At 46.6% G+C, this 25,014-nt stretch overlaps 1 protein-coding gene across 1 annotated transcript; it reads left to right on the top strand.

The window, feature by feature from the left end:
- Nucleotides 1–6,733: 6,733 nt before the first annotated feature.
- Nucleotides 6,734–24,584, top strand: LOC125519330 (aspartyl protease family protein At5g10770-like). Its single transcript, XM_048684174.1, has 4 exons — nucleotides 6,734–6,741; nucleotides 6,940–7,577; nucleotides 13,293–13,322; nucleotides 24,157–24,584. The coding sequence occupies exons 1-4, from the start codon at nucleotides 6,734–6,736 to the stop codon at nucleotides 24,582–24,584; spliced, it is 1,104 nt and encodes a 367-aa protein (XP_048540131.1).
- Nucleotides 24,585–25,014: the final 430 nt, after the last annotated feature.

Below are 25,014 nucleotides of genomic sequence, written 5' to 3'. Positions count from 1 at the left end.
TTAAGAACGCTAGCTTTCGACTTCACCCAGTCTAAGGTACACATCCGGCTGATCCGGTAGTAACAATCGCATAGGTGCTCCCTTTACCGCCTAGCCGAATAATCGGGAACGTAGGGATAAGCACAGGAGCCAGGCAACCCAGCTTGGCCAAAACTTAAGTCATATCGATGCATATAATGGTGAAATAAAAGGTACATGCGGAAGTGTAACACATGTGTTGGGCATGGAGCCCGTATAAATAAGCTTCTGTTAAAAGAAGCCCCCAGGTTTAATGAGTGCGAATAGCATGTCATTTGATGAGCCTTTAAAGGTTATAAGAGAAAGGAAGGGGTGAAGGGGAGAAATGTAAGACAGACAGTATATATAAAAAATGGACAGAGGAAGGAGACGAACACAGAGTCTGGTGCAAGGCATAGAATCTTCGGAGATGGGCTGCGTTCCATGGGTTCAGCTCGAGTCGGTTATCCGATGCATCTCGCAGGCGGCACGCTCCACCAATCAGGACTTGGTCAATTATGAAGGGACCTTCCCACTTGGTCTTGAGTTTGTCCTTTTTCTTGTCCGGCAGGCGTAGAACTAATTCGCCAACGTTGTAATTTTTGGCCTGTACTTCTTTGCTCTGGTATCTTCGAGCCTGCTGTTGATAGAATGCGGAACGGGCTTTTGCCACATCGCGCTCCTCCTCCAATGCGTCCAAACTGTCCTGCCGATTGAGCTCGGCTTCTCTTTCTTCGTACATGTGCACTCGAGGTGAGTCATGAATTATGTCGCAAGGCAAAACTGCCTCTGCACTGTACACCATAAAGAATGGCGTGTATCCGGTGGTGCGATTCGGCGTGGTCCGCAGCCCCCAGAGTACGGAGTCGAGCTCCTCTACCCAGTATGTGTTAGATTCCTTGAGGGACCGCACTAATCTGGGTTTGATGCCGCTCATGATAAGTCCATTTGCACGTTCGACCTGGCCGTTAGTTTGTGGGTGATAGACGGAAGCATAATCGAGCTTGATGCCCATGTTTTTGCACCAGAGTTTTACCTCGTCGGCCGTGAAGTTCGTGCCGTTATTAGTGATGATGCTATGGGGGACGCCGTAACGGTGTACAACCCCGGATATAAAGTCTATCACCGGTCCGGATTCGGCCGTCTTAACAGGCTTGGCTTCTATCCATTTGGTGAACTTATCCACCATGACCAGTAAGTATTTTTGCTTGTGGGTTCCGCCTTTAAGGGGTCCAACCATGTCAAGCCCCCAGACCGCGAAGGGCCAAGTAATGGGGATAGTTTGGAGGGCGGTGGGTGGCATATGGCTTTGGTTTGCAAAGAGCTGGCAACCGGTGCATCGTTGGACTAAGTCCTGAGCGTCTGCCCGGGCCGTCGGCCAATAAAAGCCTGTACGGAAGGCCTTGCTTACAAGGGACCGAGCTGCAGCGTGATGACCGCCGAGTCCGGCATGAATTTTAGCCAGGAGGTTCCGCCCCTCCTCTTCGGAGATGCACCTTTGAAGGACTCTGGTAGTGCTTTTCTTATAAAGCTCTCCCTCGTGGACTCTGTAGGCTTTGGATCGCCGCACTATGCAGCGTGCCTCATTTTGGTCCTCGGGGAGTTCCTGCCTAGTAAGGTAGGTGAGGAATGGTTCTGTCCACGGGGCGATGACGGCCATTATTACGTGGGCTAAAGGTGTTATTTCATTGGCAGAGCCTCCGATTGTGTCGGAATGTTCGGTGTCGGGCAGTGTGGTTGGGTCCGGGCTGTTATTGTTTGGCTCCCCTTCCCATACTACGGATGGCTTGAACGACCTTTCCAAGAAGATGTTGGGGGGGACTACATCGCGTTTTGCGTCGATGCGTGCCAGGACATCTGCCGCCTGATTATTTTCCCGGGCTACATGGTGGAATTCAAGCCCTTCGAACCGAGCTGACATTTTTAGGACGGCGTTGCGGTAAGCTGCCATTTTTGGATCCTTGGCATCGAAGTCTCCATTTATTTGGGATATTGCGAGGTTTGAGTCCCCGCGCACCTCTAGGCGTTGAATGCCCATGGATACTGCCATCCGGAGACCATGTAAAAGGGCCTCATATTCGGCTGCATTGTTGGAGTCCGTGTACATAATCTGGAGTACGTATTGAACTGTGTCTCCTGTGGGGGACGTCAAAACAATGCCAGCCCCCAGTCCGGCCAACATCTTGGAGCCGTCGAAATGCATGATCCAATTTGAATATGTGCCGTACTCTTTAGGGAGTTCGGCCTCCGTCCATTCTGCGATGAAGTCAGCCAAGACTTGCGACTTGATGGCTCGCCGTGGCTTATAAGTTATGTCGAACGGGAGGAGCTCAATGGCCCATTTTGCAATCCGGCCCGTTGCGTCACGGTTGTTTATAATATCGTTAAGTGGTACTTCCGAGGCTACTGTTATTGAACACTCTTGAAAGTAGTGTCGTAGCTTCCGGGATGCCATGAATACCGCGTACGCAATCTTTTGATAATGCGGGTACCGTGATTTGCAGGGAGTGAGGACAGTGGACACATAATAGACTGGCTTTTGAAGGGGGAATTTGTGTCCGTCCGCTTCTCGTTCGACGACGAGCACTGCGCTTACAACCTGATGTGTTGCTGCAATGTATAATAGCATTGGTTCGCCAATGTTTGGCGCGGCCAGGACTGGGTTTGTTGCCAGTATGGCTTTTATTTCGTCGAGTCCGGCCGTGGCTGCATCCATCCATTCGAAGTGTTCGGTGCGCCGAAGGAGGCGGTAAAGGGGTAGGGCCTTTTCTCCCAAGCGGGAGATAAAGCGGCTTAGAGCCGCCACGCATCCGGTTAACTTTTGTATTTGTTTGAGGTCCTTTGGGATATCCAGTTGCGACAGAGCTCTGATCTTGGCTGGATTTGCTTCAATTCCTCTACCGGATACAATGAAGCCCAAGAGCTTTCTGGCTGGAACGCCGAAAACGCATTTTTCCGGGTTGAGCTTGATGTCGTATGTTCGGAGGTTATCAAATGTGAGCCTCAAGTCGTCTACTAGAGATTCGACATGTCTTGTTTTGACGACCACATCATCTACATATGCCTCCACTGTTTTGCCGATCTGGTTTGCCAGACATGTCTGAATCATGCGCTGATATGTTGCGCCGGCGTTTTTGAGCCCGAAGGGCATCGTGTTGAAGCAGAATGGGCCGTATGGTGTGATAAATGCCGTTGCGGCTTGGTCTGGTTCTGCCATCTTGATTTGATGGTAGCCGGAATATGCGTCGAGGAAACACAACGAATCGTGTCCTGCGGTAGCGTCGATAATTTGATCGATGCGCGGGAGGGGGAAGGGATCCTTTGGGCAAGCCTTGTTAAGGTCTTTAAAATCAACACACAGGCGCCAGGATTTGTCCTTCTTTGGTACCATCACCAGGTTTGCTAGCCAGTCCGGATGTTTTATATCTCTGACGAATCCGGCCTCCAATAGCTTTGCTAGCTCCTCTCCCATGGCCTGTCTCTTAGGTTCGGAAAAACGCCGAAGAGCCTATTTGACAGGTTTGAATCCTGTTTGGATATTTAAGCTGTGCTCGGCCAGCCTGCGTGGGATTCCTGGCATGTCTGAAGGGTGCCAGGCGAAAATGTCCCAGTTCTCTCGTAGGAACTCTCGTAGTGCGGCGTCTACATCAGGGTTTAACCGTGCCCCGATGGAAGCTGTTTTATTGGGGTCCGTTGGATGGACTTGGAATTTGACTATTTCGTCCGCCGGTTTAAAGGAGGTGGACTTGAATCTTTTGTCGAGTACCACTTCGTCCCTATTCACCGTAGAGCGCAGCGCAGTCAGTTCCTCAGCCGCTAGGGCTTTGGATAGTGCCTCGAGGGCCAGTGCGGCTGTCTTGTTTTCGGCGCGGAGTGCTATGTCCAGATCACTAGTGAGAGTGATGATCCCGTTAGGCCCGGGCATCTTGAGCTTCATGTACCCGTAATGGGGTATTGCTTGGAAGATTGTAAACGCTTCCCGCCCTAGCAGAGCATGATAACCGCTGCTGAACGGAGCCACATGGAACGTGATCTCTTCGGACCTGTAATTATCCGGCGTGCCGAACACCACATCTATTGTGATTTTTCCTGTACAGCGCGCTTCCCGACTGGGGATTATTCCTCTAAAGGTTGTGCTGCTTCGCTCAATGCGGTTCCAGTCTATTTCCATTTTTGAAGGGTTTCCTCATAAATGAGGTTCAATCCGCTGCCGCCGTCCATGAGTACCTTGGTAAGACGAAAGCCGTCCACTATTGGACTGAGGACCAATGCGGCTGGTGCTCGGGCTGTTCGGAATTTAGGTTCATCACTGGCGTTAAAGGTAATAGCCGTGTCACTCCATGGGTTTATCGTTGCTACTTGGTAGACTTCGGCAAGGCTGCGGAGTGTCCTTTTTCGCATATTATTTGATGCGAAAGTCTCGAAGACTGTTAATACCGTATTGGTGTCTCTAGGGTGGCTTTCTATGGCCTCTGGAATTAGGAGATTTTCGCCAATTTTGGCCACCTGCCGGAGTATCCAACATGCTCTAAGGCTGTGAGTTGGTGTGGCGTCCTCTGTACTATGAATTTTACAGGGTCCATTAAGCCATCCTTCCAGCACGGTTCCATGCCCTGCAGAGGGTTTTTGCTTTTTGGTGTTTGACCCGGGTGTCTGGCGATGATGCACCATTTTATTTCGGACTGGGTTTGTATTCAGGGCCGGATCGTCCCAAAATTTTATTTCGGTTTTCCAGGCGCTTTCCATCGCACAGTACTTTCGTATGATGGACGCCAAGTCAGTGAAGCGTGTAATATCACGACGACTTATGGCGTTGAGGATTCCCTTGTCCGTGCAATTATTGCAAAAGTTTGAGATTGCGTCTTCCTTGCGGCAGTCCTTTATCCTATTCTTAACCAGGAGGAATCTGGCCCAGTAATGATGTACTGTTTCATCAGGCTCTTGCCTAATTTGGGATAGATCGCTTATGTTCGGGTGGGTGGGCAGAATTAAATCCGAAGCCTCACCCCATCTGAGGCTCAGAGGCCGAAGAATTTCCAAACTCGAAAATTTGGATTCCTGGATGTTGTCCAATGAATCCAGCCCGTCGCCTGATTCTAAGTTCAGGTCTTGAGTGATATCCTCCCCTCCGCGGGTATCCGGCTTGGAGGGATCGGGAATCCGGACGTAGCTAGTCCTTAAGATAGATGAAGGGTCGCCGCACTGTCCCTCTACCACGGCAACGTGATGGGTGACTTGGGGAGAGTTAATCTCTCTCAGATCGGGTTTAGGCCCAATCTGGTCATAACCCATAGCGACTCCCAGGGCGGCGATGCGATCCAAGAGCTTGTTTATTGAGGAGAGCTTCATTGGATCTAACTGCTCGGCGAGTTCTGAGCTGACATGAAGATTTTTTTCGATGGCTCGAGAGGTCATCATCGGCGCAGAAGCCAAACAGGCGGTCATAAGAAAACCACCTAGCCAGAGGGTTTGGCCGACAACCAAAGCTCCCTTAGCAACGGTGCCGTCTTTAAAGACGGGGCGATGCATCCTTCCTGATGGCGACGACACAGAGGAACTCTCAATGAAAGCACCAATGTCGGTGTCAAAACCGGCGGATCTCGGGTAGGGGGTCCCGAACTGTGCGTCTAGGCCGGATGGTAACAGGAGGCAAGGGACACGAAGTTTTACCCAGGTTCGGGCCCTCCCGATGGAGGTAAAACCCTATGTCCTGCTTGATTAATATTGATGATATGGGTAGTAAAAGAGTAGATCTACCACGAGATCAGAGAGGCTAAACCCTAGAAGCTAGCCTATGGTATGATTGTTGTTCTGTATGTTGTCCTACGGACTATAACCCTCCAGTTTATATAGACACCGGAGAGGGTTAGGGTTACACAAAGTCGGTTACAATGGTAGGAGATCTACATATCCGTATCGCCAAGCTTGCCTTCCACGCCAAGGAAAGTCCCTTCCGGACACGGGACGAAGTCTTCAATCTTGTATCTTCATAGTCCAGGAGTCCGGCTGAAGGTATAGTCCGGCTATCCGAACACCCCCTAATCCAGGACTCCCTCAACAGCAAAGATGTTTTTTCTTCTGTAATAGGGGTCTTGCTTCAGTAACATAGCTCCAGTTGCAGAAAGTGTTGGAGGAGCGCACAATGCTAGAGCGTACGAGGCCAAGCATTGCAACACGACGCATGTTTCAGAAACATAGCTTCAGTTGCAGAAATCGTCAAATGAGTGCCCGGCGTGCTTGAAACCAGCAAGTCGTTGGTTCGATTCCCTCCTGCGCTTCTTTTTGCGATCTAACAAATAACACAAAAAATTAAATGGGTCGGCCTAGCTCACTGTAAGTGGTGTGCCCTGCAGGCGCCCGTTAACGAAAATGCACGTTAACAAATAGGATTTACCTTTGGAGCTTATTCATGTGGATCTTTTTGGGCCTCCTTCGTGGGATAGTCTTGGTGGTAAAAAGTATGGACTTGTCATTGTTGATGATTACTCAAGATACATGGGTGTTTTTCCTCAAGTCCAAGGACAAGACGAAGATCGCCTTCATTGATTTTGCCAAGCAAGCCCAACGCAAGTTTGACAAAGAAATCTTGGCAGTAAGAAGTGATAATGACTCCGAGTTCAAGAACTACATCTTAGAAGAATTTCTTAGTGACGAAGGGATTGAGCATCAATATTCCACACCCTACACCCCTCAACAAAATGGTGTAGCCGAGAGGAAGAACCATACACTTCAGGAAATGGCAAGGTCCATGTTGGATGAATACATGTCACCACCTAGTTTTTGGACCAAGGTTGTCAACACCGCATGTTGATACGTCTCCAACGTATCCACTTTTCCAAACTCTTTTGACCTTGTTTTGGACTCTAACTTGCATGTTTAAATGGAACTAATCCGGACTGACGCTATTTTCCACAGAATTTCCACGTTGTTATTTTTGTGCAGAACAAAAAGTTCTCGGAATGACCTTACCTTGCCGACCACGCTGGGCCTCTCCCTGGGCACGTTGCAGCATGTGATCACCGTTGGCATCGGCTCGCCGGCCGTGAACCAGACCATGTTCATCGACACCGGCAGTGACGTGTCCTGGGTGCAGTGCAAGCCGTGCTCGCGGTGTCACTCGCAGGCGGACTCGCTCTTCGACCCCAGCTTGTCGAGCACCTACTCTCCGTTCACCTGCAGCTCCGCCGCCTGCGCGCAGCTCCGCCAAGACGACCGAGGAAATGGCTGCTCTGGCTCCCAGTGCCAGTACATTCTCAACTATGGAGATGCTTCGAGAACCACCGGGAGCTACAGCTCCGACACGCTCTCACTGGGCTCCAATGCTGTCAGCAACTTCAAGTTCAGGTGCAACCAGTCTGAGTCTTGCCTCCTTCTCCACGACCAGGACCAGACCGCTGGGCTCATCGAGCTCGGCGGCGGAGCTCAGTCGCTGGCCACCCAGACCTCAGGGACCTTCGGCAAGGCCTTCTCATACTGCCTCCCGCTGACTCCGGGCTCGTCCGGGTTCCTCACTATGGGTGTAGCAACCTCGGGTTTCGTCGTCAAGACACCGTTGCTGAGGAGCAGGCAGGTCCCTGAATGAAATATGCCCTAGAGGCAATAATAAAGTTATTATTCATTCCCTCATATCATGATAAATGTTGATTATTCATGCTAGAATTGTATTAACCAGAAACATAATACATGTGTGAATACATAGACAAACATAGTGTAACTAGTATGCCTCTACTTGACTAGCTCGTTGATCAATGATGGTTGAGTTTCCTAGCCATAGCCATGAGTTGTCATTTGATCAATGGGATCACATCATTAGGAGAATGATGTGATTGACATGACCCATTCCGTTAGCTTAGCACTTGATCGTTTAGTTTACTACTATTGCTTTCTTCATGACTTATACATGTTCCTATGACTATGAGATTATGCAACTCCCGATTACCAGAAAAACACTTTGTGTGCTACCAAACGTCACTACGTAACTGGGTGATTATAAAGGTGCACTACAGGTATCTCCAATGGTGTTCGTTGAGTTGGCATAGATCAAGAATAGGATTTGTCACTCCAATTGTCGGAGAGGTATCTCTATGCCCTCTCGGTAATGCACATCACTATAAGCCTTGCAAGCAATGTGACTAATGAGTTAGTTATGGGATGATGCATTACGGAATGAGTAAACAGACTTACCGGTAACGAGATTGAACTAGGTATTGAGATACCGACGATCGAATCTCGGGCAAGTAACATACCGATGACAAAGGGAACAACATATGTTGTTAGGCGGTTTGACCGATAAAGATCTTCGTAGAATATGTAGGAATCAATATGAGAATCCAGGTTTGTAAGTGCATCTAGTGCCACCCCTAGTTGGTTTTGGAGTATTGACGACAAACCTGGTTGAGGGACTAATGTGTTTGTGAGAATTGCAGGATAACACAGGTAGAAGTCCCTCATTGATTCGGCTTTCCTACCAGAGATGACCCCTAAAAATGTATGAAGACATTGGAGTCAAAGGTGGTATGTGAAGACATTCACATTGAATACCATGACAAGAGAAGACATCGCGTGAAGACTATGGAGCGCGAAGACTTAGTTATTTCGTCGTTCTTCTTATTCTTTGTTGAGTCATATGAACCACCGTACTGTTAAGTGGGGTCCAAGTGAACCAGTCAGAATGACTGAAGTGATGCTTAACCAAAATCCTATGTCTTCGAGCGAAGACAATGAGAGCAAATCTTATCTAGAGCTAGATAAGTCAGCTTTGCTTGTAGCCCGAGTAAAGTTGTCGTGTGTGTTTGAAATCTGACCATTGGAACACGTGTCAGTTCCTTAGTGACCCAGGGTCATTTCGGACAAATCAGGTCGGGTTGCCTAGTGGCTATAAATAGCCCACCCCCTACAACCATAAATGGTTGGCTGCTCAGAGTTAGTGTACGGCTTTTGTTGTTTGAGAGCAAGCCACCTCGAAGCCTTTGAGAGAGAATTCCTTGCGAGGACAAAGCCCTAAACACCCAGAGCCAAAGAGTGTTAGGCATCACTGAAGTCTTTCTGTCTGTGTGATCTGAAAACTTATTACACTTGAGGAGTGTGAATCCTCTAGCCGGTTAGGCATCGCGTTCTGAGCATCCAAGAGTCATTGTGGATTGCCGGTGAACGAAGTCTATGAAGGTTTGGAAGTCTACCTTGAAGACTTACTAGAGTGATTGGGCGAGGACTGGGTGTTCTTAGCTCAAGGGGAATAAGGTGAGGACGTGGTCTTCTGAGTTGAATCTCAGCCTCCCTAACCAGACGTACAGTTGTCACAGCAAATGGAACTGGTCCAACAAATCATTGTCTTCAACGAGTCACTGGTTCCATTCTTCCCATCTCTTTATTTGCAGATTGGTCCTTGTGAAGTCATTGCCTGTTTGCATTATCTATTTGTCTTCACTGTGTGACTGCTTGTTCTGTTTGGCTTCGTACTATCTTCCATCCCGATCTATACTGCCTAGCTGCTATTAGTCTTTGTGCTTTCATCTCACTGAATACTTGACTATGGCTTGCTTAGTGTAGTCTACCTTCCGCTGCATGGTAAGAGATTTGTTTCTATCGTTTGTCTTCGAAACTTCCATGTTTTGAAGACTTTCATAAAAATCGCCTATTCACCCCCCTCTAGTCGATAACTAGCACTTTCAATTGGTATCAGAGCAAGGTACTCCCTTGTTCTGTGTGATTCGGTTTAACCACCTGGAGTTTTAGCTATGTCGACTGTAGGGATAATCAAAGTCTCCGCTGCGTGCCCAGTCTTCGATGGAACTGAATATCCCTACTGGAAGAATAAGATGCGCATGCATCTTGAAGCCATTGATGTTGACCTCTGGTATGTCGTCAAGAATGTCATCCCCAAGGCTGGTGAAGGTGTCACCGCTGCTGATGTCAAGAAGTTCGTTCAACTGGATTCCACTGCCAAGAACATCATCTGTGGTCATCTGACCAAAGGACAGTATGGCCGTGTGAGTGCTCTGGAAACATCCAAGCTAGTCTGGGACTGGCTCACCAAGGTCAACGGAGGCGTATCGACCCAGAGAGATCAAAGAATCAGTGTCCTTCGCAACCTCTTCAACCGCTTCAAGAGAAACGACAATGAGAATGTTCAGCTTACGTTTGATCGACTCACTGACATCACAAATGAGCTTCAAGCCCTCGGCGCTACTGAGATCACCAAGCATGAAGTCGTCAAGACACTCCTGAGATCACTTGACAGCTCGTTTGAGACCCTAGCCCTGATGATTCAAGAACGCCCTGACTTCAAGACACTCAATCCCTGTGACATACTGGAAAGGCTCAACACACATTAGTTTCAGCTTTCTGAGAAAAGAGACATCTACATTCCCAACTATGGGCGAACTCGTGCTTTGAAGGCAAAAGCTATTTCCTCATCTGAAGAAGAATCTGATTGCAGTTCTGATGATCCTGAAGACATTGGAAAGGAGCTTGCTATGCTTATGAAGAAGTTCCAGAAATTCACCAAGAAGAAAGGCTTTAGAAAGTTCTCACAATATAGCTCAAGGAATGATGAAGCTTCTGCTCATGACTACAAGAAGAGAACATGCCACAAGTGCAAGAAACCTGGCCACTACATCTCTAAGTGTCCTCAGTGGGACAATGAGAACAAGAAGAAGTAGAAAAGCAAGGAATATGATTTTGACGACAAGAAGAAGAAGAAATACTCAAAGTCATCTTCCAAGTCTTCATCAAAGTCTTCATCAGACAAGAAGAGCTCATCTGGCAAGGCTCGTGCGTTTGTTGGCAAGGAAATGGATCAGAGGAGGGTTCTGCTTCTGAGGAGGCGGAGGTGGAGTCTGAGGAGGAGTCCGATTCTGGCATTGCAAGTATGGCTACAGCCTACGTTGCCAACTCCATCTTCAACATTGAAGGCAATGACTCCATCACCGACGCCGATGCTAATGACCAGGATGACTCCGCTCCCACCTACTGCTTCATGGAACGCGGTGCCAAGGTAAACTCATGCACTACTCACTATCAAACATCCAGTAAAGATGATTCTGATTGTGGTTCCAAAGCCAGCTACAAAGCACTTGCTAAAATTGCAGCTGAACTACAAAAAGCTATGGAACATATTCAAAAACTGTTAGACAAAAGCGATGACCTGTTAGACGCTGAAATGACTCGATCTCAGTCCTTAATTGAAGACATAAAAAATCTTCACGTTAAGTATGAGGAACTTGAAAGTCGTCATGAAACGCTCTCAACAACTCATGAAAAGCTCTCCTATGATTATCTTCAAAGGAAGCAAGATCTTGAGAAATTGAGAGCGGCTCATGAAGATCTTCAAAAGGAAAACGAGTCACTTCGCGCCAAACAGATCAGTCCCGCTCAGGAAGGATTTGAACCACCATGTCTTAAATGCATTGAGCGTGATAACGCTACTTCTATTGCTGGATGTTCTACTGCTGCTACTGTTGCAATATCTTCAACTGTTGATGTGGTAACTAACCCCTCTGGTGAGGATGCCACTGCTATTGCTAAAGAAAATGCTAGGTTGAAGACATTGCTTGAACAGGGATGTACAAAAGTCTCGAAGGACATCAGACACTATGTGATGTCCTCAAAAGGCAGATCCTGAACCGAAACCCTAGGAAAGAGGGTGTTGGGTTCGAAAGGGAAATGAATGCTGATGGCTCTTACTGGAAACCTGAGCAGTACCCCAAAACCACATGGGTTGCTGCAAAGGAATCTTCAGTGGATCCATCCACCCTATCTGGCTTTACTTGTGCTAATCCCATTGTTATTGATGAATCCTTTGATGCAAACTATAAACTCTTTAAGAATCAGAATGGTGAAGTGTTTGCCAGGTATATTGGTACTAACTGCAGGAGTGGGCCACCTATGAAGAAAGTCTGGGTGCCGAAAAGGTGTGTGGAGAATCTTCCTGTGAATGTCATCATGACACCACAAGTGAAGAAGACAAACCCCAGACCACATGCCTCATATGGTCCAAAGGTTTCATACAGACAGAGGGCTCACCTGAGTCGCACTAATGCAAATGTTTTGCAGGGAAACCATACTCAGGCCTATGAATATGAGCGCGTTTCATCAAACCGCCATGTTCATAAGACCAAGAACTACTCTGCTTATTCTTATGAGTACTATTACCCTCCTGCAAGACTATTTGCTAGGGCTTCAAAGCCAAAGTTCTCAGATGCTGCACTTAGACTCATTGCTCCGAAGCCACCCTTGAAGATGTGGGTGGCTAAGAAAGCTTAACTCTCTTTTACAGGGAAGGGTCTCCAGCCAAAAATCAAATTCGTCTGAAGCTATTGCTGGGGACCTTAAACATCTTGTAGGGCGCAAGATCAAATGCCCAAATGGTCTTATTATGTATTTTGTTCCTAAGTCGCTTGCTACTTGCCATATCAGTCCTAACCTCGATCTAAGCTTTCATAATCCACTTGCTCGTCAAATGTTTATGCTTCACAATTCTCTTCGTGAAGCCTATCCCCCAACTGCACTGTAGGGTATGACACCAGCTGCTTTAGAATGGATTATTGATAGTGGGTGTACTAATCACATGACTGGCAAGCGAAGTCTTCTCATGGACTCAACTTTACATCCATCTGACAAGAGTCACATCACATTTGTTGATACGGGTAAAAGAAAGGTATTGGGTCTAGGTAGAGTTGCAATCTCAAGGGATCAACACATGGATAAAGTGATGCTTGTTGAATCCCTTGGTTTCAACTTAATGTCTGTCTCAATGCTTTGCGATTTAAACATGATTGTGATATTTGGAAAATATCGTTGCCTTGTTCTAATGGAATCTGACAAGTTTCTAGTCTTTGAAGGGTATCGGGAAGATGATTTGTACGTGGTAGATTTCTCAGCAGGACCACAGCTTGCCGTATGTCTTCTAGCAAAGGCTTCAGAATGCTGGCTCTGGCATCGGAGGCTAGGGCATGCTGGCATGAGGAACTTGCACACTCTTTCTAAGAAGAAGCATGTCATAGGCATCGAGGGCGTCAAGTTCAAGAAAGATCACCTATGCGGTGCTTGTGAAGCTGGAAAGATGACAATAGCCAAGCATCCCTCGAAGACAATCATGACAACGACTCAACCCTTCGAACTGCTACACATGGGCCTCTTCGGTCCCACTCACTACTCAACTCTTACTACTACTTCTTGTCTCTATGGCTTCGTCATTGTTGATGATTATTCAAGATATACATGGGTGCATATAATCCTCTACAAGACTGAAGTGCGGGATGTCTTTAGACACTTCGCCAATCGAGCCATGAACAACTATGGCGTCAAGATCAAGCACATCAGAAGTGACAATGGCACTGAATGCAAGAACACTGGCCTCGACACTTATCTTGATACTTTGGGCATCACTCATGAGTTCTCAGCTCCGTACATGCCGCAACAGAATGGCGTCATGGAACGCAAGAACAGAACACTTATTGAGATGGCCCGGACGATGCTCGATGAATACAAGACTCCAAGAAAGTTCTGGCCTGAAGCCATTGATACTGCATGCCATATTATCAACCGTGTTTATCTTCACAAGCTTCTGAACAAAACATCCTATGAGCTCCTCACTGGTAAGAAACCAAATGTCAGCTACTTCAGAGTATTTGGTGCCAGGTGCTGGATCAATGATCCACATCACACTTCAAAATTTGCACCAAAAGCACATGAAGGTTTTATGCTTGGATACGGAAAGGATTCGCACTCCTACAGAGTCTTCAACCTCTTTCACTATAAAGTGGTTGAAACTATGGATGTGCGGTTCGATGAGACTAACGGCTCGCAAAGAGAGCACCTGCCAAATGTGCTAGATGAAGTTCCATCCAATGAAACCATCAAGCTTATGGGAATTGGAGAAATCATACCGTCTGAAGCTCAGCCTAAAGAGGAACTCATCATCTCTGCACTTGATCAACCTGAAGATAATGCTCAGCCTGAAGACAATCCTTCTAATGATGAAAATGATCAGCAGGAGCAAAATCTTCGTCCTGTTCATCCTTGTGTTGCAAATGAAGAACAAATTGAGAGAATAATTGACAGCATCAATGCACCTGGTCCACTCACTCGTTCAAGGGCAACACAACTAGCAAATTTCTGTGGACACTTCGCATTCGTCTCAATATCTGAACCCAAGAAAGTTGATGAAGCCTTCATGGAGCCTGAGTGGATTCAAGCAATGCAAGAAGAGCTTCAACAATTTGAGCTGAATAATGTGTGGGAACTGGTCAAGCGTCCTGATCCTCGTAAGAACAATATCATAGGCACTAAATGGATATATCGCAACAAGCAAGATGAGCATGGTCAATTTGTCAGAAACAAAGCTCGTCTCGTTGCTCAAGGATACACTCAAGTTGAAGGAATTGAGTTCGATGAAACATTTGCTCCTGTGGCTAGGCTTGAAGCTATACGCATATCGCTGGCCTATGCAAATCATCATAACATTCTTCTGTATCAAATGGATGTGTAGAGCGCTTTTCTCAATGGCAAGATTGAAGAAGAAGTGTATGTTGCACAACCGCCTGGCTTTGAAGATCCAAAACATCCTGACATGGTTTATAAGCTCAACAAGGCACTGTATGGCCTCAAACAAGCCCCTCGTGCTTGGTATGACACACTCAAGGACTTCCTGAAGAGCAAAGGCTTCAAACCTGGTTCTTTGGATCCCACACTCTTCACAAAGACATATGATGGTGAACTGTTTGTGTGCCAAATATATGTGGATGACATTATCTTCGGCTACACCAACGAGAAATACAGTGATGAGTTTGTATATATGATGCAAGAGCAATATCAAATGTCCATGATGGGTGAACTGAAGTTCTTCCTTGGTCTTCCAATACGACAGCAATGCAACAACATCTTCATATCTTAAGAGAAATACCTCAAAGATTGCCTGAAGAAGTTTGGAATGCAAGACTGCAAAGGTTATACTACGCCAATGCCAGCTAAACACCATCTGGGTCCCGACGACAATGGTAAAGAGTTCGATCAAAAGGTATACCGCTCCATGATTGGTTCTTTGCTTTATTTATGTGCATCTAGGCCAGATATCATGCTTAGTGTTTGCATGTGTGCCCGATTCCAAGCGACACCAAAGGAATCGCATCACTTAGCTGTGAAGCGAATTCTTCGATATTTGGCTCACACCCCAACACTAGGATTATGGTATCCAAAGGGCTCAAAGTTTGATCTAGTTGGATTCTCGGATGCTGATTATGCTGGTGATAAGGTGGATCGCAAGTCTACATCAGGCACATGTCACTTTCTGGGACGATCACTTGTATGTTGGTATTCAAAGAAGCAGAACTGTGTATCTCTCTCCACTCCTGAATCTAAATACATTGCTGCTGGATCTTGCTGCGCTCAGCTTCTATGGATGAAGCAAACACTCAAAGACTATGGCATTCATCTGAAGCAAGTGCCACTCTACTGCGACAATGAAAGCGCCATCAAGATTGCTAACAACCCAGTTCAGCACTCGAAGACAAAGCACATTGAAATTCGTCATCACTTTTTCAGAGATCATGTCATGAAGGAAGATATTGATATCATACACGTCAACACTGAAGAGCAACTAGCAGATATCTTCACAAAGCCCTTGAATGAGAAGAGGTTTTGCAAGTTATGGTGTGAGCTAAATATCTTGGAATCCTCAAATGTCATGTGATCAGGCACACATCCTAATACTTATGCATGTTGATGACTTAGATGTGCAACACATGAAGTAAAGTATGTCTTCAATCAATGAAGACTTACATTCTGAGTGTGAATACATTAACATGGAATTTGACTTCGGAGCGCCACAATAATTGTGCGCCGTGTCTGGGTCTAATAGTTCATATACGGTCACTACTACAAAAACAACTATAGCCAATATGGACACTAATGGCGCACTGTACATGTGGTGCGCCATTACTAAATACTAATGGCGCACCATGTGTTGGTGCGCCATTAGTGTGCAAATACTAATGGCGCACCACATCTACGGTGCGCCATTAGTAAAAAAAATTTAAATTTTTTTCAAAACTACTAATGGCGCACCGTGGGATGGTGCGCCATTACTCGTTCAACTAGTAATGGCGCACCACTCCCACGGTGCGCCATTAGTAATTATGTTTCAAAAAAATTTCAATTTTTTTAATTTTTATTTTGAAACTACTAATGGCGCACCGTGGGAGTGGTGCGCCATTACTAGTTGAACTACTAATGGCGCACCATCCCACGATGCGCCATTAGTAATTTGGCCCAAACATTCCCCCGAATGCACACCCCCCCCCCCCCCCCCCCGTGGACCGCCTTTTCAGTTTCAAAAAAATAAAAGAAAATGATAGAAATGTCAAAAAAATAAAATAAAATAAGATTCCCATGTGATATGTGGTCTAGTTGTTAGCAAAATTTACAAACATGAATTTTCAACTTTTTTGCAAAATCTCTCGAGAATTTGTAAAAATGGGCATAACTTTTGCATACGAACTCAGATGAAAAAGTTTTTTATATGAAAAATCATCTACTCGAAAAGTTACGTCCGAATTTTCAAAATCCTCAAAAACCTAACAGAAAAAAAGATACGGGGCTTTTAAGATCTGGAGAGGCAAAAAAATTCAAACTTATTAATGGCGCACCTGCCCATGGTGCGCCATTACTATCTTCCCGCCTTCAAAATTCAAAATAAATCAAAATAAAAAATAAAAAAAAGTTACTAATGGTGCACCTGCCCATGGTGCGCCATTATTATCCTCCCGCCTTCAAAATTCAAAATAAATCAAAAAATTAAAAAAAATTAGTAATGGCGCACCTGCCCACGGTGCGCCATTACTATGCTGTATATATGGCTGGGCGTGTCCTCTCCTCCTTACCTCTTCATTCTTCTCCTCCACTCCACCTCTCCTCCACTCCATCTCCTCCTCTCCTCCACTCCATCTTCCCTTCTCTCTTCCACCATACTACCCTCCTCCTCTCCGGCGACCTCCTCCTCCTCCTCTCCGGCAACCTCCTCCTCCCTCCTCTCCTCCCCTCCCCTCCCCTCATGGTTTCTCCTCCCTACTCTCCGGTGAGCTCCTCCTCCGTCCTCTCCGGTGAGCTCCTCCTCCCTCATATCCGGTGAGCTCCTCCTCCCTCCTCTCCGGTGAGCTCCTCCTCCCTCCTCTCCTCCCATCCCCTCATGGTTTCTCCTTCCTCCTCTCCGATGCTCCGGTGAACTCCTCTCCAGCGACCTACTCCTCCTCTCCGGCGATGTAGGCGAGCGCCTCTCTGGTCACCTCCTCCTCCTCCTCTCCGGCGAACTCCTCTCCGGCAAAAGAACACGGCAAAAGAACGTACAAGATCCAAAAACAGGAACAAAATTTGAAATAATATCGTGCAAAAAAATGAGAAAAAAATGGGCAAAAAAATTGCGATCCAGATCCAAATTCAAAATTCAAAAATAGCAGTGGCGCACGGTGGGGGTTAGACGGTGCGCTACTACTATTTCCCCACCTTCAAAATTCAAAAATACTAATGGCGCACCAGTGGCCTATACTAATGGCGCACCACTGGTGCGCCATTAGTAAAAAATACTAGTGGCGCACCAGTAGTGCGCCATTAGTAGGCAGAACTGGTGCGCCACTAGTAGGCCTTTTCCTAGTAGTGGGTGGGTAACGCCACCACCAAATTCTTACCTTAGAAGTGTTTTTCACATGGCGTTACATTTGCAAAGTCTTCGCATTTTGTTTGTCTTCAATGTTAATATGGCCTCATGTTTATCTTCAATTTAGTTTCTATCCTCTACAGCATTCACTTATAGCTATGTCTTCACGTTGAATCTTTTGAACTAAGTGAATGTGATCGGACCCTAACCTTCTATGCTTCCTCTTAAGTCTATCTATCCAAATCATATGCATTCTATTGAAACTGTCAAATGTCTTCTCTGCGTCCTTGTCAGCAGAAGACACAGAGACAAACATTATCGCTATTCTTCAGTTGAATCTTTTGAACTAAGTGAATGTGATCGGACCCTAACCTCTCTCTGCTTTCGTCTTAAGTCTCTCTATCCAAATCATATGCATTCTATTGAAACTATCAAAATGTCTTCTTTGCGTCCTTGTCAGCAGAAGACACAGAGACACACATTAATCTGTTTTCAATGCTCAATCCTTTTTGCCTGAAACCCGGAGAAGTGGGAACGACCACCCTACAGTCCAGGCATGCGTGGGAACATGGAACAACCTCCAATGTGTTGCATGATCGCCATGTGTCCTTCAGATGTGAACCGCCAAGGGCACCTGCGTAATAACACTGTGCCGTCCTTGTCTCTATAAATACACACCTCACCCCGTCATTATCTCTTCTTCCACTCTCGCACAAACCCTAGCGCCACCGCTAGCACTTCGACGACGCCGGCGACAAAGCGCTTAGCTGCCGCGACCTCACCGACGCCGTCTCACGCCGGTCCCGCGGACATCGTCTTCTCCGCCGTCGCCGTAGGTGTCCTCCGTCGCCAAGTTAGGGCACGGAAGATAGAACTGCTCAGCCTCCTCTCCCACTTCGTCTAGCAGTTCCTCGTGTGGTAAATAAAACCTCCTTTTTATAGTCTTTTTGAATAGATTCATCCTTTTCAACCACAAGTGGTTTCTGTTCCCACAAGTTGGATCTATCTCATTCTGCATCTCATAGCATGCCTAGTATGTTCACTTATGCTTCACAAAGTAGTTAGATTCCTCACTTGTACTTATTCGTGGATTCGTACAAATATGGAACCAACTCTCTACCTATGAGTGAATGTCTTCGCACTATGAGGTCAATGTCTTCTAAACTGATTTATCTTCAAAATCTTCTGAGAATGCATATGACCTCTTCCCCTTCCCTCGCACCTTTAATGCTGTCACAGGTACATGTCCGTAGGAGAATCCCTTGATTCTCATAGTCTGCATTCATTTGCAGAGTTCTTACAGCATCATATAAATTCTCCTGAAGCCAGTTCTTATCTGACCAGTAGATGGAAGACTTTGACAGTGTTAAAGCCTTTCAGTCTAAACTTCATGGCAACAGAGAAATCTGCAAGGAAGTGTGGCAGACAGCGCCGTGGAAACACCTCAAGAGATTTGCCTCCTGACCTCTATGAGCTGTACAAGACAGATCCAGAGGAGGATTACAATCAGTGGAAAACCCGAATCCAATGGATTCGAAGATATTGGGCAGAATAATGGTACAGGTACAGGTTCGTGACCAGGAATATGCTGAGAAGAATACCATCAAGCGACCCTGGGGAGACATCTTGTACAAAAACCTTCAACCCAAGTCCAGAGCTGAAGCCATTGAACAAGGCTTCTATCCTTGCATGGTCCGTGGACCACAGCCTACAGATGCAGACCCTTCTTCATTGCTATGGTGTCGTGACGACAATCTGTTCAAGCGCAACTTCTAGTTTGCCAAGAACTTGGCCAAAGAAAAGAAGAAGTCGCAGGGATTAGACTTCAATCCAGGCCCCTCTGCTCCTCGTGCTGACGGCACACAACAAGCCGAACCCAATCTGGTTGGGCCCTTCTATAACTTAGAAAGTCTCATCACTCACATAAAGGTTCAAGGGGTAGTCGTGGATCAACCTGCAGACGACGCTGATTCTGATGAAGCGCCTGCACCACCGAAGCCAAAGAAGCTGAAGAAACCTAAAGCTTCGAAGCCTTCCCCTGCACCAAATGTTTCACGGGCGAAGCCTCTGGCCACTGCACCTCCTGAAGACAGTGTGCAGTCTGAAGATCTTTCACGCATCTCCAAGCCCGCCAAAGTGAAGAAGCCCATGCAACCCACTGGTCAAGCACTGACCCCTGCTGCTGTTTTGCGAAATGAAAATGACGCCATTGATCTGTCCAGTGACGACGATCTTGGCGATGACGCTCTTGAGCAGTTGATCAAGAGAAAGCAAGAGGTGGAAATCTTTAATGACCTTCCTCTATTTGATGTAGAAATCTTAAACAAGTTCATTGATGAGTGGTTCGACAACCCAAATGTCAGCTTTGATAATCTTCAGCTTCCAATTGGCCTCAGCGTCGCCTTCCACAGAGCCATTGCTCCTGAGCTGGCTCTAGCTCAGAAAATTGTTGAGCTGAAGCATAAGATCGATTGTGAAAAGGCTCAGTTCAAGAAGCACATGGCCAAGTGAAGGAAATATGCCCTAGAGGCAATAATAATGTTATTATTTTATTTCCTTATATCATGATAAATGTTTATTATTCATGCTAGAATTGTATTATCCGGAAACATAATACTTGTGTGAATACATAGACAAACCAAACGTCACTAGTATGCCTCTACTTGACTAGCTCGTTGATCAAAGATGGTTATGTTTCCTAGCCATAGACATGTGTTGTCATTTGATTAATGGGATCACATCATTAGGAGAATGATGTGATTGACATGACCCATTCCATTAGCTTAGCACCTGATCATTTAGTATGTTGCTATTGCTTTCTTCATGACTTATACATGTTCCTATGACTATGAGATTATGCAACTCCCGTTTACCAGAGGAATACTTTGTGTGCTACCAAACGTCACAACGTAACTGGGTGATTATAAAGGAGCTCTACAGGTGTCTCCAAAGGTAAATGTTGGGTTGGCGTATTTCGAGATTAGGATTTGTCACTGCGATTGTCGGAGAGGTATCTCTGGGCCCTCTCGGTAATGCACATCACATAAGTCTTGCAAGCATTGCAACTAATGAGTTAGTTGCGAGATGATGTATTACGAAACGAGTAAAGAGACTTGCCAGTAACGAGATTGAACTAGGTATTGAGATACCGACGATCGAATCTTGGGCAAGTAACATACCGATGACAAAGGGAACAAAGTATGTTGTTATGCGGTCTGATCGATAAAGATCTTCGTAGAATATGTAGGAGCCAATATGAGCATCCAGGTTCCGCTATTGGTTATTGACCGGAGACGTGTCTCGGTCATGTCTACATTGTTCTCGAACCCGTAGGGTCCGCACGCTTAAGGTTTCGATGACAGTTATATTATGAGTTTATGCTTTTTGATGTACCGAAGTTTGTTCGGAGTCCCGGATGTGATCACGGACATGACGAGTAGTCTAGAAATGGTCGAGACATAAAGATTGATATATTGGAAGCCTATATTTGGATATCGGAAGTTTTCCGGGTGAAATCGGGATTTTACCGGAGTACCGGGAGGTTACCGGAACCCCCCGGGAGGTATATTGGCCTTGGTGGGCTTTAGTGGAAGAGAGGAGAGGTGGCCAGGGCTGGGCCGCGCGCCCCTCCCCCCTAGTCCGAATAGGACAAGGAGAGGGGGGCGGCGCCCCCCCTTCCTTCTCTCTCTCTCTCTCTTTTCCCCCTTCCCGAATCCTATTCCAACTACGAAAGGGGGGAATCCTACTCCCGGTGGGACTAGGACTCCTCCTGGCGCGCCCTCCTCCTGGCCGGCCGCACCCCCCCCTTGATCCTTTATATACGGGGGCAGGGGGCACCCCTAGACACACAAGTTGATCCATGTGATCATATTCTTAGCCGTGTGCGGTGCCCCCTTCCACCATAATCCTCGATAATATTGGAGCAGTGCTTAGGCGAAGCCCTGCGACGGTAGTACATCAAGATCGTCACCACGCCGTCGTGCGGACGGAACTCTTCCCCGACACTTTGCTGGATCGGAGTCCGGGGATCGTCATCGAGCTGAACGTGTGCTAGAACTCGGAGGTGCCGTAGTTTCGGTGCTTGATCGGTTGGGCCGTGAAGACGTACGACTACATCAACCGCGTTGTGCTAACGCTTCCGCTGTCGGTCTACAAGGGTACGTAGATCACACTCTCCCCTCTCGTTGCTATGCATCACCATGATCTTGCGTGTGCGTAGGAATTTTTTTGAAATTACTACGTTCCCCAACAGTGGCATCCGAGCCTAGGTTTTATGTGTTGATGTTATATGCACGAGTAGAACACAAGTGAGTTGTGGGCGATATAAGTCATACTGCTTACCAGCATGTCATACTTTGGTTCAGCGGTATTGTTGGACGAAGCGGCCCGGACCGACATTACGCGTACGCGTACGCGAGACCGGTTCTCCCGACGTGCTTTGCACATAGGTGGCTTGCGGGTGATAGTTTCTCCAACTTTAGTTGAACCGAGTGTGGCTACGCCCGGTCCTTGCGAAGGTTAAAACAACACCAACTTGACAAACTATCGTTGTGGTTTTGATGCGTAGGTAAGATTGGTCCTTGCTTATGCCCGTAGCAGCCACGTAAAACTTGCAACAACAAAGTAGAGGACGTCTAACTTGTTTTTGCAGGGCATGTTGTGATGTGATATGGTCAAGACATGATGCTAAATTTTATTGTATGAGATGATCATGTTTTTAACCGAGTTATCGGCAATTGGCAGGAGCCATATGGTTGTCGCTTTATTGTATGCAATGCAATCGCGCTGTAATGCTTTACTTTATCACTAAGTGGTAGAGATAGTCGTGGAAGCATAAGATTGGCGAGACGACAACGATGCTACGATGGAGATCAAGGTGTCGCGCCGGTGACGACGGTGATCACGACGGTGCTTCGAAGATGGAGATCACAAGCACAAGATGATGATGGCCATATCATATTACTTATATTGATTGCATGTGATGTTTATCTTTTATGCATCTTATCTTGCTTTGATTGACGGTAGCATTATAAGATGATCTCTCACTAATTATCAAGAACTATTCTCCCTGAGTATGCACCGTTGCGAAAGTTCTTCGTGCTGAGACACCACGTGATGATCGGGTGTGATAGGCTCTACGTTCAAATACAACGGGTGCAAAACAGTTGCACACGCGGAATACTCATGTTATACTTGACGAGCCAAGCATATACAGATATGGCCTCGGAACACGGAGACCGAAAGTTCGAGCATGAATCATATAGTAGATATGATCAACATAGTGATGTTCACCAATGAAACTACTCCATCTCACGTGATGATCGGACATGGTTTAGTTGATTTGGATCACGTAATCACTTAGAGGATTAGAGGGATGTCTATCTAAGTGGGAGTTCTTTAAGTAATATGATTAATTGAACCTAAATTTATCATGAAACTTAGTACCTGATAGTATCTTGCTTGTTTATGCTTGATTGTAGATAGATGGCCCGTGCTGTTGTTCCATTGAATTTTAATGCGTTCCTTGAGAAAGCAAAGTTGAAAGATGATGGTAGCAATTACACGGACTGGGTCCGTAACTTGAGGATTATCCTCGTTGCTGCACAGAAGAATTACGTCCTGGAAGCACCACTGGGTGCCAGGCCTGCTTCTGGAGCAACACCAGATGTTATGAATGTCTGGCAGAGCAAAGCTGATGACTACTCGATAGTTCAGTGTGCCATGCTTTACGGCTTAGAATGGGACTTCAACGACGTTTTGAACGTCATGGAGCATATGAGATGTTCCAGGAGTTGAAGTTAATATTTCAAGCAAATGCCCGGATTGAGAGATATGAAGTCTCCAATAAGTTCTATAGCTGCAAGATGGAGGAGAACAGTTCTATCAGTGAGCATATACTCAAAATGTCTGGGTATAATAATCACTTGATTCAATTGGGAGTTAATCTTCCAGATGATTGCGTCATTGACAAAATTCTCCAATCACTGCCACCAAGCTACAAGAGCTTCGTGATGAACTATAATATGCAAGGGATGAATAAGACTATTCCCGAGTTCTTCGCAATGCTGAAAGCTGCGGAGGTAGAAATCAAGAAGGAGCATCAAGTGTTGATGGTCAACAAGACCACTAGTTTCAAGAAAAACGGCAAAGGGAAGAAGAATGGGAACTTGAAAAAGAACAGCAAGCAAGTTGCTACTCAAGAGAAGAAACCCAACCTGGACCTAAGCCTGAAACTGAGTGCTTCAACAGCAAGCAGACTGGTCACTGGAAGTGGAACTGCCCCAAGTATTTGGCGGATAAGAAGGATGGCAAGGTGAACAAAGGTATATGTGATATACATGTTATTGATGTGTACCTTACTAATGCTCGCAGTAGCACCTGGGTATTTGATACTGGTTCTGTTGCTAATATCTGCAACTCGAAACAGGGACTACGGATTAAGCGAAGATTGGCTAAGGACGAGGTGACGATGCGTGTGGGAAATGGTTCCAAAGTCGATGTGATCGCAGTCGGCACGCTACCTCTACATCTACCTTCGGGATTAGTATTAGACCTAAATAATTGTTATTTGGTGCCAGCGTTAAGCATGAACATTATATCTGGATCTTGTTTGATGCAAGACGGTTATTCATTTAAATCGGCGTTCAGGGCCGGCATGAAGCAGTACCCGCCGGCGCAGCCCATGGGCATCTTGGACACGTGCTTTGACTTCAGTGGCCAGTCCAGCATCAGAATACCGACCATCGCACTGATGTTCTCCGGGGGCGCCGTCGTCAACCTCTCCCCCGAGGGGATCATTCTGGAGAGCTGCCTCGCCTTCGCGGCCAACCGCGATGACAGCTCCCTCGGCATCATCGGCAACGTGCAGCAGCGGATGTTCGAGGTGCTCTACGACGTTGGTGGCGGCGCCGTGGGGTTCAATGTAGGTGCATGCTGATCGCATATATATAACAATAAATAAATAAAGAGGAGGTATTAGCATAACACGTATTCCCTCCATTCCAAAATAGATAATTCAAGTTTCACTACCAGAATAACGGCCGCTGCCGACGGCCTTCTCTACGCCGACGGCTCTCATCTGCATAGATGGTGGTATGCCGAAGACCGTAGGCGTACTAAAGCCGTCGGCGAACCTCCATCTATGTCAACGGGGGCCGTCGGCGTAGAAGGCCGTCGGTGTATATTCCACTATGCCGACGGGGGCTGTCGGCATAGAGCCGCCGTCGGCACACAGGTGGGTCCGCTGACCCAGGTCCAAACGGAGGGTCGACGCCGTCACCTCTATGCCGACGGCCTTGACAGAGGCCGTCGGCATAGCTTGTACATTTTTTTTATTCAGAAAAAAATCACGTGGGCTTTCTATGCCA

The sequence above is a fragment of the Triticum urartu genome, chromosome 7, assembly GCF_003073215.2.
Source record: "Triticum urartu cultivar G1812 chromosome 7, Tu2.1, whole genome shotgun sequence".
Taxonomy (NCBI): Eukaryota; Viridiplantae; Streptophyta; class Magnoliopsida; order Poales; family Poaceae; genus Triticum; species Triticum urartu.
The sequence above is the reverse complement of the archived record's forward strand: the minus strand, read 5'-3'. Positions and strand labels throughout refer to the sequence as shown.

What these genes read in the sequence shown, in the direction of transcription:
- LOC125519330 (XM_048684174.1), top strand. An exon ending in GAGCAGGCAGGTCCCTGAAT is followed by an intron (nt 7,578 to 13,292) that starts GAAATATGCCCT and finishes GAGCCATGAACA; the next exon opens with ACTATGGCGTCAAGATCAAG. An exon ending in CAAGATCAAGCACATCAGAA is followed by an intron (nt 13,323 to 24,156) that starts GTGACAATGGCA and finishes ATGTGATCGCAG; the next exon opens with TCGGCACGCTACCTCTACAT.